General features: G+C 33.2%; 4 protein-coding genes across 4 annotated transcripts; 2 read left to right on the top strand and 2 right to left on the bottom strand.

The window, feature by feature from the left end:
• Positions 1 to 5,896: 5,896 nt before the first annotated feature.
• On the bottom strand, positions 5,897 to 7,424 carry TRIADDRAFT_55800 (uncharacterized protein; the record flags this gene model as incomplete). The annotated part of the gene is made up of 6 exons (XM_002111566.1): positions 5,897 to 5,953; positions 6,244 to 6,275; positions 6,404 to 6,551; positions 6,623 to 6,772; positions 6,992 to 7,071; positions 7,256 to 7,424. 6 exons carry the CDS (start codon positions 7,422 to 7,424, stop codon positions 5,897 to 5,899), a joined length of 636 nt encoding a protein of 211 aa, XP_002111602.1.
• A 3,582-nt stretch (positions 7,425 to 11,006) lies between these two features.
• Positions 11,007 to 13,757, top strand: TRIADDRAFT_23436 (uncharacterized protein; the record flags this gene model as incomplete). Its single annotated transcript, XM_002112065.1, has 8 exons — positions 11,007 to 11,156; positions 11,447 to 11,493; positions 12,290 to 12,410; positions 12,801 to 12,896; positions 12,998 to 13,138; positions 13,257 to 13,408; positions 13,501 to 13,550; positions 13,645 to 13,757. The coding sequence occupies 8 exons, from the start codon at positions 11,007 to 11,009 to the stop codon at positions 13,755 to 13,757; spliced, it is 870 nt and encodes a 289-aa protein (XP_002112101.1).
• A 3,063-nt stretch (positions 13,758 to 16,820) lies between these two features.
• TRIADDRAFT_8381 (uncharacterized protein) lies at positions 16,821 to 17,048 on the bottom strand (the record flags this gene model as incomplete). Its single annotated transcript, XM_002111565.1, has 1 exon — positions 16,821 to 17,048. A coding segment is annotated over one exon (228 nt), but the record flags the coding sequence as incomplete, so codon positions are not given.
• Positions 17,049 to 21,910: 4,862 nt separating this feature from the next.
• Positions 21,911 to 24,731, top strand: TRIADDRAFT_55798 (uncharacterized protein; the record flags this gene model as incomplete). The annotated part of the gene is made up of 7 exons (XM_002112064.1): positions 21,911 to 22,069; positions 23,295 to 23,389; positions 23,582 to 23,744; positions 23,885 to 23,955; positions 24,040 to 24,160; positions 24,307 to 24,462; positions 24,630 to 24,731. The coding sequence occupies 7 exons, from the start codon at positions 21,911 to 21,913 to the stop codon at positions 24,729 to 24,731; spliced, it is 867 nt and encodes a 288-aa protein (XP_002112100.1).
• Positions 24,732 to 24,875: the final 144 nt, after the last annotated feature.

The following is a 24,875-nucleotide window of genomic DNA, read 5'->3' as shown; positions in this document are numbered from 1 at the left end:
TTCAACTCCGTATTGATGACTATATTATCAGTATGTAAATGGAATTTTTATAGGATTCTATCAAGTTATAATTATTTAAGCCATAAAATTTCGATCGTGTGAGTGCATTTGTAATAGTCCTATTTTGTATTAATTAAGCAGTTGAATATATTATGGTACTGTCAGAAGCTAGGCGTATAAGACTTGTTTGCTTTTCTGTTTTCATAAGCAAGACAATAACACGGATCTTAATGGATTTTATTTTTTCATTGAAGCGTTTTCGATTTCAATTGTGCCAATTCTAACCCAAGTCCAATTTTCCTATAAAGTTTTATCGCTATTATTAACATTCACGGAACGCTAATATTTTGATAACGAAATACTTATAAATTCAAAGCTATTTGTTGGTTGAAGTACTTAATAATTAATGCTTTGAAATGACTATCAAGCTACAACTACCTTCACTTTCAATTCCAGACCAACAGTCAGAGTTTTACACCGCGAGTATTTGTTATCAGATAGATATCACATTTCTAAAAGGCTACGGTCCTGCTTGATTTATTAAGTGACTTCTACCTTCAATTGATAATTAATGGTTCAATAATTTAATGCTTGATAGCATTTAATATTAATTAAAACAATTGTAAAGAATCATGTTTACTTTGCATAATTTAATAATAGTGTTAAGATAGTAATTTATGTCGATTTCTTTCAACAGCTACAATACGTCAAAATATTATTGATTAGAATGAACCTCAAACCCATCATTATCAAATATTGATATTTTGCGGTAAAAAGTATATCTAATTAAATTTTAAATTTATTTTACAATTCTCTTTAGAATGTTAACACAAACGAATCAATAGTGAACATCGTACGGCTTAAAAAGAAAGCTGTTAACAATTTACAAGTAGGTTTATTTACTCTATCCATTAACGTCATCATCATCAATTTAAGATATAGTATCCATTAATTAATTTTTACAATCGCCATTATTATCAATTCTAGCTGCAAGCCTCGGTTATCATAATAATGGTGGATCGATTTAGTTAGTTACACCTCTAATGCTTTTATACCTATTAATATCGATGAATAGAACAATAAGGCATAATTTTTGATCTGCGCTAAAAGCATAGAATGATAGATCTAAAATTGTAAATAGCCCTTTGCTGTAATATAAAGATGATAAAGGATGACCACCTCATATGTCTTAAGACTAATTTATATAGATAATTTTGGTATAAAATGAATAAAATTAATGATTACAAATCTATCCATGGGTAAAATTATAACTTAATTTAGACTTTAATGTACAGATAAGCAGAAAATGCAGTATTTTGATAGAATTAACTTTTATGATCGTTATTTCCTTTTTACGTATATTACTAAAATTATAAAATTAGTTACAAAATAATGACTACAAATAGCCGGCTTCAGCAGTATTAATATTTTGGTAGTTTTTACTATGCATAGCATCAGATTATATCAAATATTAAGATTGCAGCTAGGTGTCCTTGTCTAGTAACAGATTACTTTGATCCAATACTAAAAATAAAATCATGTTACTGTCCTAGTATGGTATAAAATGTATATGTGTTTGAAAATGTAAATAATAATATGTTTATGTAAAAATCTGCTGTACATATATGAAAAATCTATTCGTTCATAAATAAAGCTGTAATGGACTACAAGACATTAAACAACAATGGGTGCTAGAACTAATAATAGTAAGTCTAATGCAAGAATATCAATTACAAAGGTAGAAAACATAATCATTTTATCTATTTGTGAGCTAGGAAATTAATCATTTGTAAGATAGCTTTATTAACTTCATTTATGTAAATGAAACCCTTTTGTTCCTATCATCGCGAAAAGGGCCAACGTTAAGTGTAAATATATTGTATTGATCGTTACACAGTTGGTAGGCTGTCGTTAAGTTGTAGATTATAAAACTAATTCATTTTCTAGTAAGGTCAAGTGAATTAGTTAGATGCCTAATTTAAAAGAGAGCTCAAAGGTTAGATCGTGTTCTGATCATGACTGCGTCGTGTTATATGTGCACTGAAACGTATTTTAAAATAGAGTATAAAACGATATAAATCTTGATTTAAGAATATACGACAGCCGTATCGTTTATTAATATTAATTTCTTCGTATGTATATATATACAAATTGTAACTGTTCGCAAATATAGATAGAAGGTAGATAGAAGCGAGTTACTTTTCATAATAAAGAGAGTTCGTTATTTATCGTTTATGCATAAGGAGATGCTCCAAAGCACTCCTGCCGTGAAATTAAGGAAAAAGTTCATAACTGTCACGGAGAATTACTCTTGATAAGTAGTTCGAAATAGAAGAAGACCCAAAAATATCGACCATGTACCATTGTAACGAGAAATCTACGGGCGTTCACATATTGGTAGCAGTTCCATAAAGATAGAAAAAATTAGCAAACAGGAACAGATGAGTATATTAACAAGAAAAATACGAGAGAATACTATAGTTTATGCCATAATATCCAGGTATAATCATAGATTTAATAAATAATGACCGCATAAAATTTCCTCCGCAATAGAAAAGTTGCTGAAAAAGTGACTTTATGTAAGACGAAATAGACTTGTGCATTATGAACTAAACTAATTTAGCCTATGGTAGTCTATAGCCAGCCTAAAATGATTAAATTCGTAATTTATCGAATAGATTTACGATTGTAATTTTTGAAAGCTATAGATGTTATGAATACCGCGTTAAACTCAACTGGCTGCTCGCATATTTTTCATTTATATAATACAAAATAGTCTAAGGTGGAATAACTAACAACAGCAGCAATAATGTACTATAGTACTACACAAAATGTAAACAATGTAGTAGATGATAATGAATATTGTAGAAAAATTGACAACATCTTACGGTATATAAGTTACCAGGAACTGGTACATTTTATTCATTGTTAAGAACAAAGTCTATCTCCTGTGAGATGTTTCAGCAATATTTTAAACGATAAAGTTGGATGCGTTTAAATAATAAATTATCTCTGATGCTATGAATAATTACAGAGCAACACACTAGCCATATAGAATTACAGTTATTTTTTAATGCAATAGTGCAAAATAACATCTGTAATACTTACTATTTCATAATAAAAAAGGATTTATGGATATACTGTATATGATGTTATGAAAGGATTTATAGGATTTAATATGATAGAGTGTCTTACATTATATTTATACTCGTACTGTATATTAAATTATTTCTTAATCACTTAACTAAAGTACTTAATACGACAATCGCAAATATAAAGTCGAATAGCAATTTATTAAAACTACATCATCAATTTAATTAATAGATATTCGTTGCAAAAGCTAATATAAAATTTAATCAATTAACTTGCCGAGCATTATTTTAATGATGCGATGATTATCATTTTGCCTGTTTTACGGGCGTTAGAGTTCATGAAGTTCATGGAGTGTTTCTTAAATTTTAAGACATATGAATCCATACAATAAAATTAATTATGTAATCATTACGGCGACCATAATAATTAGCCAAGAAGTTGATTTCATTATTTTATAAATTCTTATATGCAATTTTTACTTTTCTAGAATTGTATGTTTGCTGTAGTCTTTCTATCAGCTCAAAATATGAACTATACTTTGCTTCATTTGCATATCAATCTTAACTTCTATAATTAAGGAAGTGCAATACGATCTTTCAGTTTTTTGCATCATCATCATTCCTATTAATATGAATGAGGCCTTTTCTCATTTAAAATTATCTAGTTTCATTCATTGATTGGAATTAGCCAGCGTAGAATAAATATGATTAGCTGTTTATCAGTAAATCTCTTTAAATGCCTAGTAAAGCCTACAAATACTATTCTACTGTACGCTGTATAATGGATATCGAACATATCATTAGAATACTTGCCATATCGAAATTACAATCAATTAACATCAAGATTGATTCGTTTTTGCATACACTATTATAATAAACGGCTCTTACTAGTGTATTTCTTGAAATTGTGATTGCTGCTACCTCAGATAGTTATTTATCAATTGTTATATTTAAGGTTGCATTCAAAACCTTTAAATATTAAAGATCTGTTTGATTTCAATGTTAATAAAAATTTCTGCGAATTAAAGAAAAAATTTATTATTTATTTCGTTTCCGTTTGTAGGTCGTTTAGAGTTGATTAAAGCGGCTTGAAATAGAATGTAATGTATTAATTAATATTTATATTTTCTACCCTTCTAATACTTTATTCTAAATCACCTACTTTATTGTATAGCGATAACATAAGCAGTACTTGGATATGATCATGTTCAATATTCAATTACCCAATTTCTATTGCACAACAAAGTATCTGATCTCTCTGCATTCTAGAGCAATTAAGCTATTCATATAAAAGCAATAATATTAAGGGTATACTGGATGATGTTGAAATTGGATACATGTGTCTAAGTTCTTACACAAACCCTTGATTTCGGAATTATACTTAGTCATTTCGTAAATAATGAGCATTTATAAAATACGGTATGTTGCGTACACTTAAGTTATTAATAAAATAATTAATTTATATCATTATAATTTAAATTATTGTATATCAGGCATATTTTACTGGAATTGATAACAAATAATCACTTATCATATGTTACATGTATGAATCAATTAGACACTTTTATTAAACAGATGTTAAGAAATGGCTTATAAAAGAACAAATTCGATGTCAAACACCAACGGAAGTCATACCTACAAGGTAATACTATGAACAACGCACAATCCTGTACAGAAATGAGTCACTTCAAATTGGGAAGTAGCTGTGTAACAGCGTGAAGGATAGTATTATGGGGTTCAAACCTTTGTAGGTTAATGTCCAAAAGCCGTCTAAGCGGAAACATCCCTTATCCATTCCATATACAATTAAGATGCAATTATACGATACATCTTCTGATGCAACAAAAATTATGTGGCTTAATAGACCGTACCATAAATAGTAAATAAGGAAGTTGGATAGCTAATAATTTATATGCAAGTATAACTTTTATAATCATTCACACAATTTCGTTTAAATTCTTACGGTAATTTATGGGAATAATCATTATAATTATTAATGAGCTATGAATAGCTAATTGAGTATTGGAAGGTAAAAAATTCAATCTGAGAAGTAAACGCCTCCTAACAGCAATTTGATGCAGTTATACAGCTGGTAAGAAGTACATGTACAACCGATCAAAACAACCTGATAAAATCGATAAATAATGATGATGTTTAATTCGTAGTAAATTAATGTAATTCAATTGATAACTTATGACATTTTTAAGAGAACGACGTTTTAATATAACGAAATTTTATGGAATTGAAATAGCTTAAATACAATGAACAAATTTTCACCCGACGCTCAAAAATTTGCTACAGAATATTTAATATCAGTTACTGATCGAGAATGATTTTACTAGATATTTATTCTACTATACCATGTCAAAAATTTATGAGAGTAATCTATCTATTTAGAAGATCATCAGAGGTCTTATATCATACATAACATAAATGAATATTTAAACTGATTCGCAGTAAGTGATACGTAAGCTAAAATTTCGGGTTGACTAAAGTTATTGATTCCACATTGGATATTTGGTAGACAAGGAATAGCAGTATAGTATATTACGACTGCATAATACACTATACATTATGGTAAAAGTTATAAAAGCGGTATATTAAATTTACGTAGCCTGCTCGTAAAGCTATAAACCTTTCGTTGTTAATTTCGATACGGCAGTTAATGGAAACGATATCTTCAGACAAACCTTACACGATAACCCACCAGACAATATAATTCCTTGTAAAAATCAAATGAGCATGACAGCTTTCCATTACAGCACACTTGTGGCACCAATATAGGCGATTAATATTATGTTTTGTTAAAATGCTTTTTTTACAGCTACAGCACTGGAACTGCCAATAACTTCCGCTAGTTCCTAAGTAGCAGTTTCGGAAAATTTTAAGAAGTTAGGGTTGACAGCGACTGAGTCTCCAGTATGGATCATTAATTAAATTATAAATAATTTCTGTATCGTTAGTTAATAACTTTTAAATACGAGTAAAAGCCTTTAGTATTATTTTTAGCGTGGAAATGAAAAGAGTACGAACAGTTTGGCCATATACTAAATTCCATAGCTAAGACTATTGATATAGTTTACATAAGTGGATAATAAACGTGACTAGCTCTCATTTTATAGTTTTTTCAACATTATACACAACTGCCTACCTCAACAGAAGCATGAGAAATCCCAGCAATACCTGTATTTATTTTAATTAAATGAGATTGAATGCTTGCATCATTATATCAGAAATTTTATTATGACGGCTAAGTAGGTAACATTCTGAACCTATCCCCGTTAAGTAGCATATCCACACATTAAACTTACTGTGAAAGCGATTTAGAAGCAACCTTGCCTTAGTTTCACCGACGCTAGGTAGGAGCTTTAACGTAGATACTACAGCTTGGTTAATAGGTTCCGGCTTTCTTTTTACAAGAAATTTATTATGATAAACTGGCCTCGTTGCTTGATTTACCTATTAAATAATAAGGTGGCAGTTAAAGCTGAAGTATGATACCCTAATACTGTATCTACGTGTATTCTTACTAGACTTGATAGGTAACTTGCGATATCGTTCGTTGAATGTATGGGTAACAACACCATACCAAACTCAATTACTGCAGAGGTCTGCAGTTGGTCATAATATTGATTATTCGTTAGGGTTTTCTCCGCAAGTATTATAACTTTCAAAGGTGACTAAGAATACCAAGTTAGTACAATTATTTTAGAATATCACGACAATGCCATTCATAAATACGTATACTTGTATAAAGTTCTAATTGTATTTACAACCTATTATAACCTTCTCAAATTCAAAATTTTATAGTAATATTATGTGTAGCATATCTTTGCTCGTTACAGTACATGTACGACGTGGGTTATTTCTCATAGATAATGGAATGAGCTATGGAATACCTGCATGAGTTTTCTTAATTTCTCTTTCCATCCTGTAGTATCAATTATATCATTTTCTTTGAAGTGAATGACCCCGCAGCCTGGCGATGGGTAGAAGTCAATTAGTCCAAGGTTGCTCTCTATAACCACTTTTATTTGCTCTGATAGTGATAAAATTTTGGATACGTAAATACGCGTATGCATCGTCAATATAATACACAGGATGAAAAAGATTTTACTATTCAGAAAATGAAAGATGATATCTAAAGCAATCATTCGGCTCACCCTTTAGCAATTGTATAATACTACGACTATCGTTATATTTATCGCTGATGATGAGATGACCTGTAGGCACGCGAATATTGCGACTAGCAGGAGAAATAGTAGGTGATGTCTTTTTCTTCTTTTGCTTAGGTGTTGACGTCATACCTTTGATCTTGACAGAGTTAGCCATTATTTTGTCTTACACAGGATTTTAGGTCAATTGATAAATGGTAAACCGTTCAGATACGATTGAAATGCTAATTTATGACGAGATGAAAAAAAATTATCATTTAAGGCATTTCTGGTTTTCTATATGATTGATCAATTACATTACTGATTCTTTACAATCCAACTACATGGGATTTAGATGTTGTTTGCTATTTCCTAACATTGCTAGTTTATTTGCAGTATAAGGTTTTAAGATTAGCAATTTATATCTAGTAGAGTTATTGATAGTGTTTAGCAAGTGTTGTGTTATGGGAGCAAAGACAAGACGAAATTGAAACTTTAACTAAGGCTTTTTCATGTCAACTGCTGTTATTTGAAGTAAGCAATAGTTGACTGTCTGATTGATCCATTACATTACTGAACTCTACCATTTAACTACACGAGATTGATTATAATTTGCATCTCTTAACACTGCAGTGTTTATGAAAGCAGTTTATCTGGCTTACGATACTTCATGATTTCAGCTAATTACAATAATTTTGTCCTTAGGAAGCAATCAAGTAGTCGTGTATCAATACATTACAGGTAATTTTGCTATTGACAAGAATTTCAAGAATGCCAATTTAGATTACAAGCCGTATTCTACAATGAAGACATAAACAAGAAGAAAATTAAAGCTAAAGTTAAACTAATGCTTTGGACTGTCCCCTTCAAATGTGAGACTGAAAGTTATTCGTCTTGATCTCTGCTACATGAAATATAGCCCACCAACTCATTAATCTATTACTGAAAGTGTCCATTTGGTATCCAACCCATTTACAGAAGATTGGTTGTTATTGGTTCTATCTCTATACATTGCTAGCGTTTTCTAGGAAGTTTGCCTTGGTCAAGGTAAGTTTGATATTGGTAGCATTTTCAATAACGCCAATATTTACTATGTGTAGTCACCTAACCTACAGGCAACAGCATATAACAAGTGTACCATTATTAAGTTGTAGACAAGATGAGAATCGATTTCAACTGATTGGGCGGTCAGTTGGCTGTAAAAGTCAGATCGATCTTTGCTAGATACTGTAAGCAGATGGACTCATGTATACCTAGTCTTCCGAAAATAAACTAGCAATGTAGCCTAAAATTAATTTATCGGTGTTTTTTTTGAACATCGTATGCTACAACTTGATCCTTTCTGTTACGTTTTGACGCTTTTCTTGGCTCGTTGGTAAGCCTAACACAACTGCATACGTTCCTCAAGCATCTATCATCTCTGTACTATTGCAAACATGATGAAAGATTTCAATCACTGCGATTGGAATCTTTAGGTCATCCAATCCATTGGATGACTTGCAAATGGTGAGATTAATGCTAACTAGTTTATTCCTATTCAGTCCTATCCAATCGCTCTATACTTGACTTACAAAACGAATCCATTTTCACATTTTAATATTCTTCAGCTCAACCAGCAAATATGGATGATCAACCTTCAAGGTCTCCATGGCATTACCGTACCCACTCTTACCCACCATGGTGGTGGTACCCAATATTTCTCTCCATACTGTTGTATTGATATTTCAAATACAGCGGGCATTGGATACCTCAAGCCCCTGTCCTACCATCCTAGGCCAGGATTGATCAGTCTGGAAGATCTCCATGGTATGACCTATCCTGGTCTCATGATTGAGCACTACAGTAGCGTGCTGTTGATGGTGGTTGTGACGTCATAGCGGGCACGGCCAATCGGCATGTATGCCCCCCTCCCCCCCCCCATACCAGTGATCCCGAGATGGTTGTGACTCGAGTACTAAGCCGCGTGGAGAAAATAATGGGCCACTATGGACATTCCACTGCTCCCTGGGTCATAAGAGTCTTGTTGACCATATCCTTTTTTTATTGCCGATTGATTGCAGATTCTTGTAGGGTTATGGCCGCCGATATACTAAAAGCGACGAGTCGAGAGAAATAATCGACTCCTATCATTTTAAGGAGTATACAGTAGTGTACAGAGGCTGGTGGACAGTATGCCACCATAGCTGATGCTAAAAGTACGCTACGATCTTCCTGATGGAAAAAAATACTAGACATAATCGAGTTGGTAACATGTTTGTTGGTCAAAAGGTAAATAACCTTAGCCAACTAGGGAGTAAAATAGCGATCAGGAAATGCATTCATCTACTCATTAGAGCTAGTATATCACAGTAGGCCAACTTCGAGAGTGTTGAAGGCAAAGCTATTGCCATCGACACGGTCGAGTTTGTAAGAATAACATGTTTGCAAGGGGGTAAATAACCTGTGTCTTCAGTATACTATACACTGTGGACTATTACTCTATCGTACGGTAGCAGTACAGTATGACCACTAACCAGTAGTTGAGCAGTCATTTAGTCTAGTGCTATACTGTCGGGTTCATTTTTAATTATTCCACTCCATGGTGCAAATGATCGCGATATCGTTGCTTTATTTCAAGCCGCAGTCTAGTAATTCTTCCATGCTTGGTGTATTGATTGCTTTCTAACCACTTCTCTACGTTTGAATTCCGATCATTCGACTCCATTTTGTGGGGCAAATCATTCTTGAAAGTAATTATAACAGATTGAAGTAAGGCTTTACTGAGGAAAGGAGACCAGAAAGTGATCAAGAGTAGTGACAGTATCGTCCACTAGGTTGATCGCAAGCAACCGATCATTGGAGCAAGCAGAGGGAGAAGGGGCAAGGACCTTGATAGAATCCAATCAAGTCTTCATTTGGAGGTGTAAATGGACCCACGTTTGGGTTGGTATCAGTTAGATCAAGAAGGACCTGCACTTGACAGTTGGACCAAGCTATCCACCATGGCTGCGTTATCGTTGAAAGATAATCAAGATTTTATTCCTATTACTACAAGTCATTCCGAGCCAAATACTCCTACTAGTAGTAGTAATAACGCAAATACTTTCAATCTGACACGGAAAGGCAGCAATAATAATCTAGCGCAATCCACGACAAATAAACGACCACGTCGTGAGATTATTACTGCCAAACATTATGAACAATTGCAAGATTTTATACCCTGGAAAAAACAAGATAACTACTCTTATACTGGTGTTTGTGGGTAAGTACCAACATCGAATCCATGTAGCCTTAATTCGGTAACATCTTATGTGCGATATCATACGACATCTTGTTTAATCGATGCCATTGAAACGAAGAAACATGATTTACACCTGTGTGATTCGGGCAATCCATACGTAATTCATATCAAGCTCATGCTGAATACGATGGACAATATACCTCGCGAACTTACTTTAATATTCATTCCACTTAATTGTCAGGCAATCCATAACATCGTTCATTTTGCCTACTTGAATTGCGTCAATATCTTATGCTATAGCCTACGCCAACACAATCATATGTTGAAATACTTATATAGACATGCAGAAGTACAGTGTACAAGGATGATGCCAAGGGTAGAAGGCTTTTGATGTCAATATACTAAGCAATTACGCCATCAACTAGTTGTAGCATATGTACGATACTGTGAAATTTCCGTTACAATAGTTTCCCCTACAATCGTCTTATCAATAAATAATATTTCACCTGTTTTAGAGGAAATACTTTCATTTTTCTCATCATGTTACGCGATTCATCTCTTGCTAGATTGCATGAAGAAATAATTGATTTCTATCAGTATATTTCTCCAAGACCAGAAGAGAAGAATATGAGAGAAACTGTTGTTGAAGGAGTGAAAGAAGTCATACTAACTTTGTGGCCACATGTACAGGTATAATCGATGCCATGCTTAAATTTATCTAAAAATAAAAATGAACTATTGTCCTGTTGAGCTGTTTATCTTACCATACATACGCATAGGATCATAATGAAGCCTTATAACCAAACCAGTTTAGTTTCAGCTTTATCATCTTCGCATCCGTGAATGACAGCGAGACCATTCGATATATTCAAAATATCACACCGCTCATAATACTTCTGTCACTGTAATTACTTCACCATGCTGGATGTAAACTTAATGGAATCCTTATTAGTAATTTTTATTGTTTACTTATTGTCAAGGTTGAAGTATTTGGCAGCTTTCGGACTGGTCTATACCTTCCTACAAGGTAATGCTGGTTGATAAAATTGACATATTATAATCATCATTTGCTCTCCATCTATTAGACGAGTATGCTACACTCAATATTAAAACTAAACTGCAGACCTTAGCACTTGTAAGATAACAAAAAACGATATCGAAATGGATTTATCCGCTTAGATGTAAGATACAACTAAGCCTATCTATGAAGTAATGTTCATAAATTGCTATGCAGTAACTCTATCTTTCTTACACTGACCATTTTATAACTAAATAGAAAAATTCCACAAATTATATTTAGCAAAGGTGATTGTAAATACCGTAAAATGAGAATAATCGTCTGATAGTATTGTCCTAGTTTACCTTCCACTGCGTAGCCTCATTGCTTTCGTATCCTATTTAAGATACTATGTGCGTATAGGTCATTACACCTTACAATAAACTAATAGTCAAAGATGATTTTTACGAAAATGGCTCAACAAATACTGTTAGCCCTAAAGGGTCCTTTGTGGCAATGCTTGATTTATTGTTGCGAGATCATTTTCTATATGCCGTATCAATACAAACTTAGCGACTCAACTTCAGCATTAAGGACCTATGACTTTCGACTTCAATTTTTAAATTTAACTGCATTAATTAAAGTAGGCTTAAACTTGAAAAATAGCAGAATTGAAAAGATCTTCAAGCTATAATAGCTGTGAAATTAACATGTTACGAAAATGAAATATTTTGGCTTAAAATTGATGTTTATAACAATGTTTAAGATTCAATGATGCGATTTATGGTGAGACTAACGTTTACTTTTATGAAATTCATTGATGTAGTGACATAGACCTGGTAATATTTGGAATCGATGGCAAAGGAGCTTTTGAAGATCTAGAGAAAGCCTTAATGCAACACGAAGTTTGTGACCGAGACAACATTAAATGCATTCATAATGCAATGGTTAGGGCTAAATACCTGTTAAAATTAATGTTATAAATGTTGTCATTATATTCCATGACACTAATCAGGTGTAGAGTCCTGTTATTTATAATGCCACCGTTACATGAATTCGTTATCTTCTTTAGGGACGGTTCCAGACGTCACAATCTGTATTATTAAATTTTTAATCACAGCGCAAATTTATGGTTGTTACTTTGTCTAACCTTAGTAATCCTATCGTAATGTTATGTCAGGATTTTAATATTAATAGTATAGATACCATACTGTGATCACCCTTAGATAATAGTGAATAAAATTAAAATATCACCATTATTTACAGAACATTGTAGTAGCAATACCTTAATAATATAACCTTACGAGCTTATAAATGAAAAATATTTGGTATCTTAGGTCCCCATCATTAAATTGACCGAGAAAACCTGTAATTACAAAATGGATATCGAATTTAATATTGAAAACAGTGTAAAAAGCGCCGATATTATTCAGGTAATAGAGGTCATAATGATATAAAATATTATTAATGAATATATTTAGGTTTATCAGTTTTGATTAAAGCTTGTTTCTGAATATTTATCAATAAAACGTAGACATATATAAGAAAATACGAACCATTAAAGTACCTAGTCTTAGTTTTGAAGCAGTTCCTATTTCAAAGGGAACTTAATGAAGTCTTCTCTGGTGGTGTCAGCTCATACACACTTGTTATGATGGTAGTCAACTTCTTACAAGTATGTTGAAGCTACTAATATTCGCACATTGCATTTGACCTTAATGATGTAATCAGGAATGCGCTTCGTTAGTTTCTCTATCATTTATATCATTGTTGCTTACGTTGTATCATTATAGTTGCACCCACGACGATATACAGATCATCCGGAAGCAAATTATGGTGTTTTGTTAATAGAATTTTTTGAATTGTATGGGCGTCACTTTAATTATCACACAACCTGTATACGAGTTCGAAATGGAGGGCAATACTTGACCAAGGAAGAGGTGAGGTGAAATGATTCATCTATTTCTTATTCATAATTGTCTTTAATCGCAATTGATATTTATCTCAGTACGCAAGAACGTTACCTACAGAAATAAGGATCAAATATCAACCGTCGTTTCTATGCATAGAGGATCCTGCATTATTCTGTAAGTTTATCTAATTCTTAATTTTATGTTAGTAAACCTTTTTACTAAACATAAATTGAGCCATTAAAATTTATAGTCAGCTACGTATTTTTAGCAAATGATATAGGTAAAGGTTCTTTCCGAGCAGCTTTTGTAAAGCAATCTTTCGATTACGCTTATTCTGTAATGAGCAAGGCAGTACTAGATAATACTCCTTATCCGAGGTAAAAAAAATTTCGAATCACGTATTCAATTCTAGAAATGACTAGATAAAACTACCTTGTATAATACATAACATAAAATATGCAATGACTATTCCAATTTTCTATGAAATTAGATATAATCTTAACAGATTGCGATCGTTCTTTTTCGCAGTCTATTGCTGTGTATTATATTTATTAGTAAAGAAATTCACGATTACCGTAATGGAATCAGCAATGCCTTTGATCCAAAAGTTGCAATTGCGGATTGCAATAATGCTGAAGCAACCAATAGAAAGTCAGATGCAAAAAATACGCCTTGTAGCGATACTTCAGTTGGTGATAATGTGGATACTACTCGTAAGAATAAGTCCGAAGATAGTACATCCAAGAAACGTCGAAATTATTCTACAGGAAAGAAGGATTTCAATGATAAAATCAATACAATTAACGAAAATACAAATCCATCAACAAGCGTTTCTCGTACCAACGAGAAATCTTTAGTAAGTGCTTTCTGGTAATGTAATAGCTGCTTATAAGCTGACTGATTTTAATAGTAATAGCTTTCGTGCTAACGTTTCTTTCTTTTATAAAATAGCAATCAGAAGAAGTAGTAAAAGGATCTGCGGCAATCAAAAGGAAAACTAATAACAAATCGGCTTCAAAGCAAGGTGGTAATTTTAGCAGTAATTACAATGAACGTGAGGTAAAGCCAAATCACGAAAATTATGAACCCTATCCAAGAAAGGTAAAAGCTAAACAAAAGAGTAATTTTAATTCTGCAAGCTCTGGCGTTAGAAATACGGAAAAGAAAAGGTAGTTGTAAATTAAATTTTACTTCTTTGCGATATAACTAATGAGCTGAGGTAATTGATAGATGTTGTAGAAGTAATTGATGTTTATCGGTGACGCAACCAATGATTATTATTAGCTGCAATGATGATTCTTTGATTTGCATACCAGCTGAACGATTTAACGCAAATTGATATGATATGAATGATTAAAAATGCCGTTTCTGTACGATTGAATCATGACGAGTTGGGGATATTTTTGGCCATGGCTGTTTCTTGTTTATCTTGTATGATAGAGTTACTTTGTAAAGTTACTAAATATTTATACTACTAAAGCCATATACCGAAACATTTATTAATTATATATGACATCTCATCAAATGTATTTATCGTGAAATCTACATATGAGTTTAGTAAAAAGGTGATAATTAGGAACATTAGCCGTCGTTGCCATACTAGAAAGCATTAACTAACTGATTTGTGTTTATTTTGTACCAAAATATTTTTATTATACCGTTATAGCTGTATGATGCTTGATCTTTTCAGTGCCGGCGACATGCAATTAATTCATTATTTTATGACATTGTTCATTATATAATGCTGTAAGGTGAACCGTAAATTAAGTTAATATATTTACTCTCGTCAGCAGGTTCATTTGCTACAGCTGATACTTCAACAGTGACAACTTTCTGTCAAATGATTTAAAGGCACATTCTTGCTGTATATTCAACAAATTTATGTATACGTGTTGTATATTATTGCCTTATCCTCGTAAGGACCGTATTAAAAGTACAAAAATAACTAATTGTCCTCTGTTTACAATTATCATGTAGAAAAATTTGTTTATTTTAGCCTGTCTCAGGATAGCAATAGGTGGTCATTGCTGCTATGATAAAGACAGAAAATCATCTTGTTTTCATTACGTCGTATTTTATTAATTTATGCTAGATTGCAGTTTGTAGAAGCCTGATTCTGAACAACGCTGTGCGATTACATTTATCTGCTGTCTGGCTATCATACTAAGTTGTACAGAAGAAGGTTGATACTTCAGATCATTAAGTGTTATTCTTTTTAGCTTCGAAATTTTTAGTGATTCTTGGTTGTGCAGTTATTAATGGGAAGACTGCTATCCTATCATATAAATTCTTGCCTGTTATTAAAGCTAGACTTATCGCATAAATTATAGGACTGCATGGCATGATGTAGTCTAGTGTCCAAATAGGTTATCCATATAAATGAATAGCGCACTCTTAGTAAGCTAGATAAGATACGTGTGAGTGGCTTTGGTGATAACAATCATTATTGACACAAATAAAATGAGCTCATGGTATACATGTTGCGGCTGATGCTTAGAAACTGCATCAAACAAAATAACATACGCAAATAAGTTATAATGTGCTGAATTGAACGTAGTGAGCGTAACCTTGAAAACTATGATAATTGTATGGTCCATTTAATTTCATGTTGCACTCTCGTGCTGTAGAAACTAGCTAAAAGTACCAATGCTAACTAAGCAATCAATCTATAAAGAACTACAGTAGTTGTCGATTACTGTATCCCTACAACAACAACAAAATCCACGTTCAAAGTAAAGTATAACCTTAGGAAAAATTACACATCAAACTTGTCAGGTTATTTTTTTTACTTTAGGCATTGATACATTTTATAATTTGTTCTCCGTGAATTCAAGCATCATTTTTTATATATACATATATCGCTCGATACCTTATCAAGATGCGGTAAATATTTATTAAGTAATACTATAATTTTGGAATGAGCTAATACATACGCTAGTTTATACATAACTCTTGCAGACTCTACAAATCTACCAAGAATTTAAAGGTAAAGTGGCATTTGTAACTTCATTTTATTTGCAATACAAATTGTTGCGTTAGCACCTCAGGTTAATCATAGTATAGATAATAGATTGAACTCACGAAAATACGAATATAGCGACATTTCATAACTATTTTTGATTTGCTTCGTAATACTTATAACGTGGATAAAGTTCAGACATGTACTTGGTACTTAATGGATTGAAAATAGATATTCGTATCGATAGATTGTAATTAAGTAGCTATTTGTCAATCAGTGACAGCTCTAGAATCCGATTTAAACAGTCATCTTCGTCTACATCGGTCATCTAAAATTTAAATAAGATTACAATCAGTGCATTACTTTATGCAATTTTGTTACAAATCTAGTAGATAGAACACATTGAAACTGTAAAGCATAGAGAAATCTTATGCAATTGACATCTGTCTATTAATACTGCGAAGGTCTTCACTTGGGTGACTTACGATAAACATATTGTAATCAAATCGATGTCTAAGATTTAGATGGCGTAGAATATCTTCACTTTTTTGGTTAGGATCACCCCATGGCATTGCAATACAGATTGGACAGATCAGTTGCAGTCCCGTACTATTTGCATGTCTTGTATTTACATGATCTAGCAGTTCTTCCCTGCTAAAACTGCCATTTTGACAGATAGGGCAGCTAAAGTGAGATCCGCTGGCAATATATGAAAAATTTACAATATTAATAAAATTTTACCTTAGTAAATATAAATCTATTGACATTATCAATTTACAGTACGGTATACAACTTCTAGCCTTAAATAGTGCTAACATGTCAAATTGCGGTATCAAAGTCACAAAAACATAATGATGAAAAAGGATATGACTTATATGTTGTTTAGGTAGGCTATCGAATTTTTTATTGTGATTTATTCTCTTGGCTGTAATTTTATGATTTAAAAATACTGAACTAACATGACGAGTTATAAAAATTTTCACTAAGAAATTATTATGAATTAATCATTTGTATTAATACAATGAATAGAAAAGAATAGACCATCATCAGTATAGTAGATGAGGATGTTTAAATCTAGGTTTGCGCTGGTGTAAATGAGCAAAAGAGTTAATGATAATTAGATTACTAGAAGATCGAGTATCAGATCCCAAAAGGAGACTTCGGATCATAACCGTATGCACTGACGCTTCTAAATTAACTAGTCTCAATTTTGAAGTATATCTAAATTAAGCCTGTATATCATGCCTTGGCAATATTATATCTAACATTCTTACCGAACTTTACCTACTTACGTATGCTTATCTTCAAAGTATGTACATTACATGGTAAAGTTAGCATGGACTGTACGTATATAGCTTGTAAGATCATATACTCGTATATCACTACATGTTATAATTCTGCAAATTAGCCACAATTCGAATATTAAATGATAAATTAGGTTATTCCTTCGACAATGTTTTATATTGGGTCTTGTTCTTTGAAGATACAGTGTATTTGCTAGCTTTAAATATATCTACATCTTTAGATATGCTCTAATACTGTAAAAGAGTTCATTTTTTGCTACATTTAGGCTATGTCATCATCCAATTTTATAGCCCAAAAAATGAATACTTACGCGCCAATCTACCAAATGCAGCAAGTTCAACCCAAACACGCCAAAAGAATTAATTCAAGGTTCAATTAAGTTTTTAATTATAATATTGGTTTCGATATACAATAGATAAAACGAGAGATGGGCGAGAATAAGATGAAGTTACCAACGAAAGATATTACCGTATGCTAGCGTATATTAGGCGAACAAGAACTATTTTTATATGGTTCTACTGTATTTAAAGCCGATGAGTGCTGTACTAGAAACACCGTGAAAATGAATATACCGAATCTGTCTAATATTTAAAGCATATAGTATGCAAATCTTGTTTGTGCTAATTTGCCATTAATGAGTCACAAATTGAATCCAACCTTAGTGATTTCGATAGGCCGCAATCGAGATATATCGCAAGGTCCACGGCATAATGGACACGTATTAGATTGATTCTGTACCGCGGTTTTAATACAGCTACTACAAAAACTGGATCAGATCAAATGAACTCATAATTAGTTGATAATTCATTAATTAGTTTATACGTTAAATCCGCCAGTGCGTTAGCATAGTATAATCTTGTTTTTGTTACGAATTCTACTACTGTAATGATCTTCGCTTAAGGCTCATTTTAAAGTTCCTTTTATCGAGGGCGTGCAAATCGGTACCACACGAATGATAATGCTACGGGTAAAATAGTACCCACGTACGTAATATTGCGCAAACTATTGATTGTATAACTTACTACATGAAAATAAGGAGAGCCTTGCCAACGAATGCATCAGTTGCCGTACTTATAATTACAATTACTATGAAAAGAGTGGAGTTATTTGATTAGTTCTAAAATTATTGCTAATGAACTCGTCAAAGTGTGTTTTGTCTTTAAACTTTGTTCCAATGACTAAGCTCAGAAGTAAAACGTCTACTACGGTTATTTACAGCAGATCCGTTCGATAAAGTATAACCTAAGAGCCCATTAAAATGGATGCTCGAGATTGTAACAATATGTATGTTAATGATACATCCGCTACTTCCTAAATGGCAAATCAAATTCAATGTCCGTCTATGATTACTTCAACCATTCCTCATTAGTTTATGTCAGTACAATATAATAATATGTCGGTATCTATGATAATTTTCCTACCAATGATAACAGGTATCAATCATAACTGGATCGTCAAATGGGCACAGACAAATTGAGCATATGTCATCACTACATATATTAGAAGCCATCACAAGTTCAAAACGTGTAGAAGTCCAAGACTGTAGAATATCCGTCGATTTCTGTTTAACTTGTCTTCATATCAGCTAGCTTAGCTATTCGAGCAAATTATAAAATTAATTACACTTGTAATGGATGCTTTCACGATGATACTCAAATATGATTTCTATTTACATGTAAGAGAAAGATTGTACGAAAAAGTCATGGTGGTTTTATCTTAGCCACAATAAAAATAGCTACGTCAGCAAAATATTCTTCCTTAATATGTTGCCGGCACGAGATAAATTATTGTACTACATTACAGTATGTATACTGCCTAAAAATAATTTAAACTACCCCTGCTGTTTACCCATAAATGCCCTTAGCAATTTGACACTTCTAGTTTTTATTACCCTAGTTACCTAGTAACACCTTCTCTGGATGAATCATTAGTTTCGTTATAAGCCAATTAGTTTCGTAACAAGCCATTCAAGGAATGAATCTATACCTTATAGGAACGGTTGGTATACTGAACAAATTTCGACCTATTTTCCAAATTCATTGGAATCAACGAGACCTTAAATGGTAATCGTTGCTGCGTAAAAAATATAGTTATCGTTCAAATTAACTACCGCAGTTGCCAGTAAAGTATCTTTAATTGATTTCAATATGAACAATTAGAATTACTATGTATTGACTACACCAGCCAATCTCTTTGCCCATTCGTTATACCGCTTTACTGGTAGTATCCTCCTGTAAAAAGCCTCCACGATTTTAGATACTGTTAAAAAGTTTAACCGTTAGGCGATGAAATTGATTCGATGTTGCTATTAATATCAGTGTTGTCTATCGATCAATTTTCAAAGGGAGATATTTGACTTCAATCATGACAGTATAGATGGGTCGTGAGGCCTCGAAATGAACATTTTATGAATCTTCCTATTGCTACCGAAGTACCAGCCACCCTATCCATCTTCAGTTTTGCAAAAAAATTAGATTAGCATCCGTCCTCACGGGTGAGTTTTGTTAACCTAAATCCGTAGAGATACCCTTGCCTACTTTAATTGTTGGTGAGTGTAACAATTCATGAGGACTTTAGACTAATGATCATTCATTCTTATGAAATGACTGAATCATGCAACTACCATCGTAGCTACACCTGTCGAAGGTTTTGCAGGATCAGTTTGCACCAATGTTGGTTTTGGAAATACAGAAACATCGATTTCCCACCTTCAGTCTGTTGCGTTGGTGACAAAACTATGTACTGCATTTGGCTGGTTCTACAGCACTATAAATACTGCATCTAAATAACGTGCTGATGTGAAATACTAGTAACTTCGTCTCAAGCTGATATCGATTGCCAACATATTAATTCTAGATGACATTTTGAATATGTTGTCTTGCAAGGTAAAATTCAATTACTATAAAATTGCCATTGTATGCAGTCTCTTCGCCTCTACGGCAATGACGTGGCTGACAGCAAGGATACAATGCTTAAGCGTAGAAACATCTTAATCATACGTAGAACACGGAATTGACAGATATTTGTAACAGTACAACTGGCCGAAATCTTCTATAGAATTAAATTGGCCATTAAATCGCAAATCCTCATTGAAATTGATCATTTCTCATCGGCTTACGACTGGCCGAAATCTTCCATAGAATTAAATTGTCCACTAAAATCCCGAATCCTCATTGAAATGGATGATTTCTCATCGGCTTACAACTGGCCGAAATCTTCCATAGAATTAAATTGGCCACTAAAATCCCGAATCCTCATTGAAATGGATCATTTCTCTTCGGCTTACAACTGGCCGAAATCTTCCATAGATTAAAATTGGCCATTAAAATCACAAATCCTCATTGAAATTGATCATTTCTCTTCGGCTTACAACTGGCCGAAATCTTCTATAGAATCAAATTGGCCATTTAATCACAAATCCTCATTGAAATGGATGATTTCTCATCGGCTTACAACTGGCCGAAATCTCCCATAGATTTAATTGGCCATTAAAATCACAAATCCTCATTGAAATGGATGATTTCTCTTCGGCTTACAACTGGCCGAAATCTTCCATAGATTTAAATTGGCCATTTAATCACAAATCCTCATTGAAATGGATGATTTCTCTTCGGCTTACAACTGGCCGAAATCTTCCATAGATTTAAATTGGCCATTAAAATCACAAATCCTCATTGAAATTGATCATTTCTCTTCGGCTTACAACTGGCCGAAATCTTCCATAGATTTAAATTGGCCATTAAAATCACAAATCCTCATTGAAATTGATCATTTGTCTTCGGCTTACAGCTGGCCGAAATCTCCCATAGATTTAATTGGCCATTAAAATCACAAATCCTCATTGAAATGGATGATTTCTCATCGGCTTTCAATTCAATAAGGCCGCCATGATCGTTCTACAGGGTTGCTACTCAAATTGATCATTTGTTATAGGAGTTGTATAGGTAAATACTCGTTATGGACCGTTTTACCAGTTCAATTTGATGCAAGAGTACAGTAGTCCCCGGTTGGTGCCTAGCGGCTGAAAACAGCGTTCTGAACAGTCCAAAGCATCCATACTAAAGCCTTAGGAAGTATGTCAGCACTGAAAGTGATAGAGTATAATTAAGTTGTATTATACTATATCGCATAGTACGAGTATGCTGCAGAGTATTGGCTCGTGACTACACTACTCTGCCTAGATACACGCCAGCATACTGTAGACTACTATGGTAAGCATAGCAACACCAGCAGCAGACTCTCTGTCCACCAGCACGAAATCATTGCAATCATGTCTTCCTCTACCCTATCGGAGGGTCGAAAGCAATTTATCGTTGATGGAGTAACACAAGACTGCCGAGCTGATGGCAGAAGATGTATTGACTTTAGACGATTTCAAATAGAGACAGGAATTGTCTCCAATACCAATGGTTCTGCTCGTTTACGTCAAGTAAGTGCTGCGAATCGCAGCAGAAGTATGCATTCATTTTCTGCTCGCTGTGCACTTGTGGTCATCTTTCTTGCCAACATAGCTTTCTTTCATGGTATCGTTGAAACGTTGACCATTAATTATACTGTATAGAGTAACGATGTTTACTTGTAGTCAAAGTAAATTGTCCTATGTAACGACTAGATAAAGTGGATACTCTCTTTTATGCCGCTATTTTACCTGATTACCTGCTTATATGCGTAGTAGTACTGCATCGACGTCCATCGGTTGAACGGAGACCTACTTCTGCATCATGACATTGCGATGGAAGGCAATGTAGTGCTTGAAAATAACCTGATTTACCCTATACTAGATCCCTTGTAAAGGTGTATAACATTGTCTACAATAGGCAGTAATAAATTCAATCCAATTCCACAAGATGGAGCTTGGATTGAAAGATAATCCGACGTAAAGCACCGATGGATCTCCTTGTTACGTCAAGACTGTAAATTCAGCTACTACGGACGATGTAGTATTCACAAAGGCTGATGATAAAAATTAAATTAAATATGTGTATTAGTCATTGCCTGTCTATTCTAAGCTATCTATGTCTCTTTGCCCTAGTACTGACAATGGATGCACGAAGTTTTATCTATTTTGGCTAACTTTATTAGCTATTCATGATGCATGTTTATTCCATTACAGCATTTCGTAGTTGAAGACTACTCCATGTCTCAGTAACTGCTACACATTTTCAGTAAGAAATACTAGCAATACGTTACTAAATGCCTAAAAGGCCAGAACTAGTTTATTCTATGTTGGTTACAGTAAATACTGTTCAATATGGATTAACTTTCAGACCAAGTAATGAAACGATTGCAATTAGTGAATTATTACTAAACACTATAGTAACCTACTTAAAAGGACTGAGTCTACGGTTTGCAAATTGGAAAGATGCTGTAGTGTTTACAATAGAAAGATTACTGTGCATCAGAGTGTGACAATGAGTTAAGATTGCTGTCTGCTTGCGGTTGCCAACTTGCCATATCCAGTCGACTTCTACACGGTTCCTATGTTGAGGCTAGCTAGGTGTTACCTTGAACAAGGGATTCTATTCTAATGAATTATTTATCTACCCATCAAAACTACAGTAAAAGGAACTATACTAACAGTGCTGTACTTACCATGCTATAACTAACTTCTAAAATCTGATTCACTTTCCTTTTCTTCTTTCATTCTTTTAAAGTACGGTACCGATGTATTAGTTGGAATTAAAGCTGAGATTGGTCAACCGAAACAGGAAAGATCTAATACAGGACACCTTGAATTCTACGTAGATTGGTGAGAAAAACTGCTATTATAACAACAAGAAATCCTGCATTAACAGTATCGAAACTTATCGCTACGATACCTTAAGCAGCTACTTTTAAACTCACCAGTGCATCATGTTATAGATGTGATAGCAGTAGATGATATATTGATTCTGTGGAGAAAAGTTTCATTCTACTCATAAACAAATCTTTATCATTCTAGTTCATCATACAATACCACGGAAATCGATGGACATATTGGAGATTTCACAACACAATTAACAAAATCCCTGGAAAGAATTTACGATTCTGAAAATGTATTAGACCTAAAGTCATTGACAATTATAGCTGGAGAACAAGTTTGGGTTCTCTACATTGACGCTGTGGTAAAATAAAAATAATAAATTAATTTTTAATCGGCTGTGAATTAAGATGAGTTAATATTCGCATGTAGATATTGCTATTCTTCTCGTATTTACGAGCTTGCTGCGATATATGATCTCATATAATAATTTTGAATTCCTAGGTTCTGGAGTGCTGCGGTAACTTACTTGATTGTATTTCTATCGCGGTTAAAGCTGCTTTATACAACACTCGGTAAGTAATTATATTTATTCGATCTATTGGAAACTGTTTATGGTAGATATTTTGATATAAATGTTTTTCCTAAATTATTTACAGAATTCCTGGGGTTTCAGTTAACGATGAGGAAGGAGTGCTTGAGTTAGAAATATCTGATGACCCAAACGACGAAAAAAAGTTATCAATAGATAAAGTTCCAGTTATTGTCAGTTGCAATAAGGTTTGATACTATAAAAAATTATACTGGCTATAGGTGGTAATGGAATTTGAATACAGTACCTAGTTAAGTTATCTTATCGTTTAAAGAAGTTCTATTGAAATTGGTAAGGTTCGTAATCGAATTTGTTAACTAATACATTGTACTAGATTGGGCATCGTTATGTTGTGGATGCAACTCAGGAAGAAGAATGCTGTTCATCAGGCCGTTTGCTCATAGCAGTAAATGATCGCAATAACATTTGTTCTCTGCAAAAGAGTGGTACTGGTAGTTTAGATCCGTCAACCATTTTTGAAATGATTGAGGTAGCCCATCAGTAATTGCTTAACTAATAAGTATATCTAATATTCGTAATAATTATGATTTCGATATAGCAGTGTTTGCAATCTTCACATAGCCATTGTTACCTACAGCAATGACTGACTAATAAAACGCCATAAATAATGAGAACGTAATATTGATTTACTTCCAGACTGCTAGACAAGCAGCTGTCCCTCTCAATCAGGAATTACTGCAGACATTGAAACGAGAAGAGCGCAGCAACAATGACAAATGTGGATTTTTTGCCAACTGATAATATACATTTATCAATAAATTGTTATGAATTTAGATATTTAAAAATTCAAGTTATCTATCATATATTAATTAATTACTCATTATTGTAGAAGGCTATACTTATTTTTCCACAACCACACAAAATTTGTGTGGAATAGCAAGT

This window comes from Trichoplax adhaerens, genomic scaffold, assembly GCF_000150275.1.
Source record: "Trichoplax adhaerens TRIADscaffold_4 genomic scaffold, whole genome shotgun sequence".
Lineage (NCBI taxonomy): Eukaryota > Metazoa > Placozoa > Uniplacotomia > Trichoplacea > Trichoplacidae > Trichoplax > Trichoplax adhaerens.
Note: the sequence above shows the minus strand (reverse complement) of the source record. Positions and strands in the feature narration are given on the sequence as shown.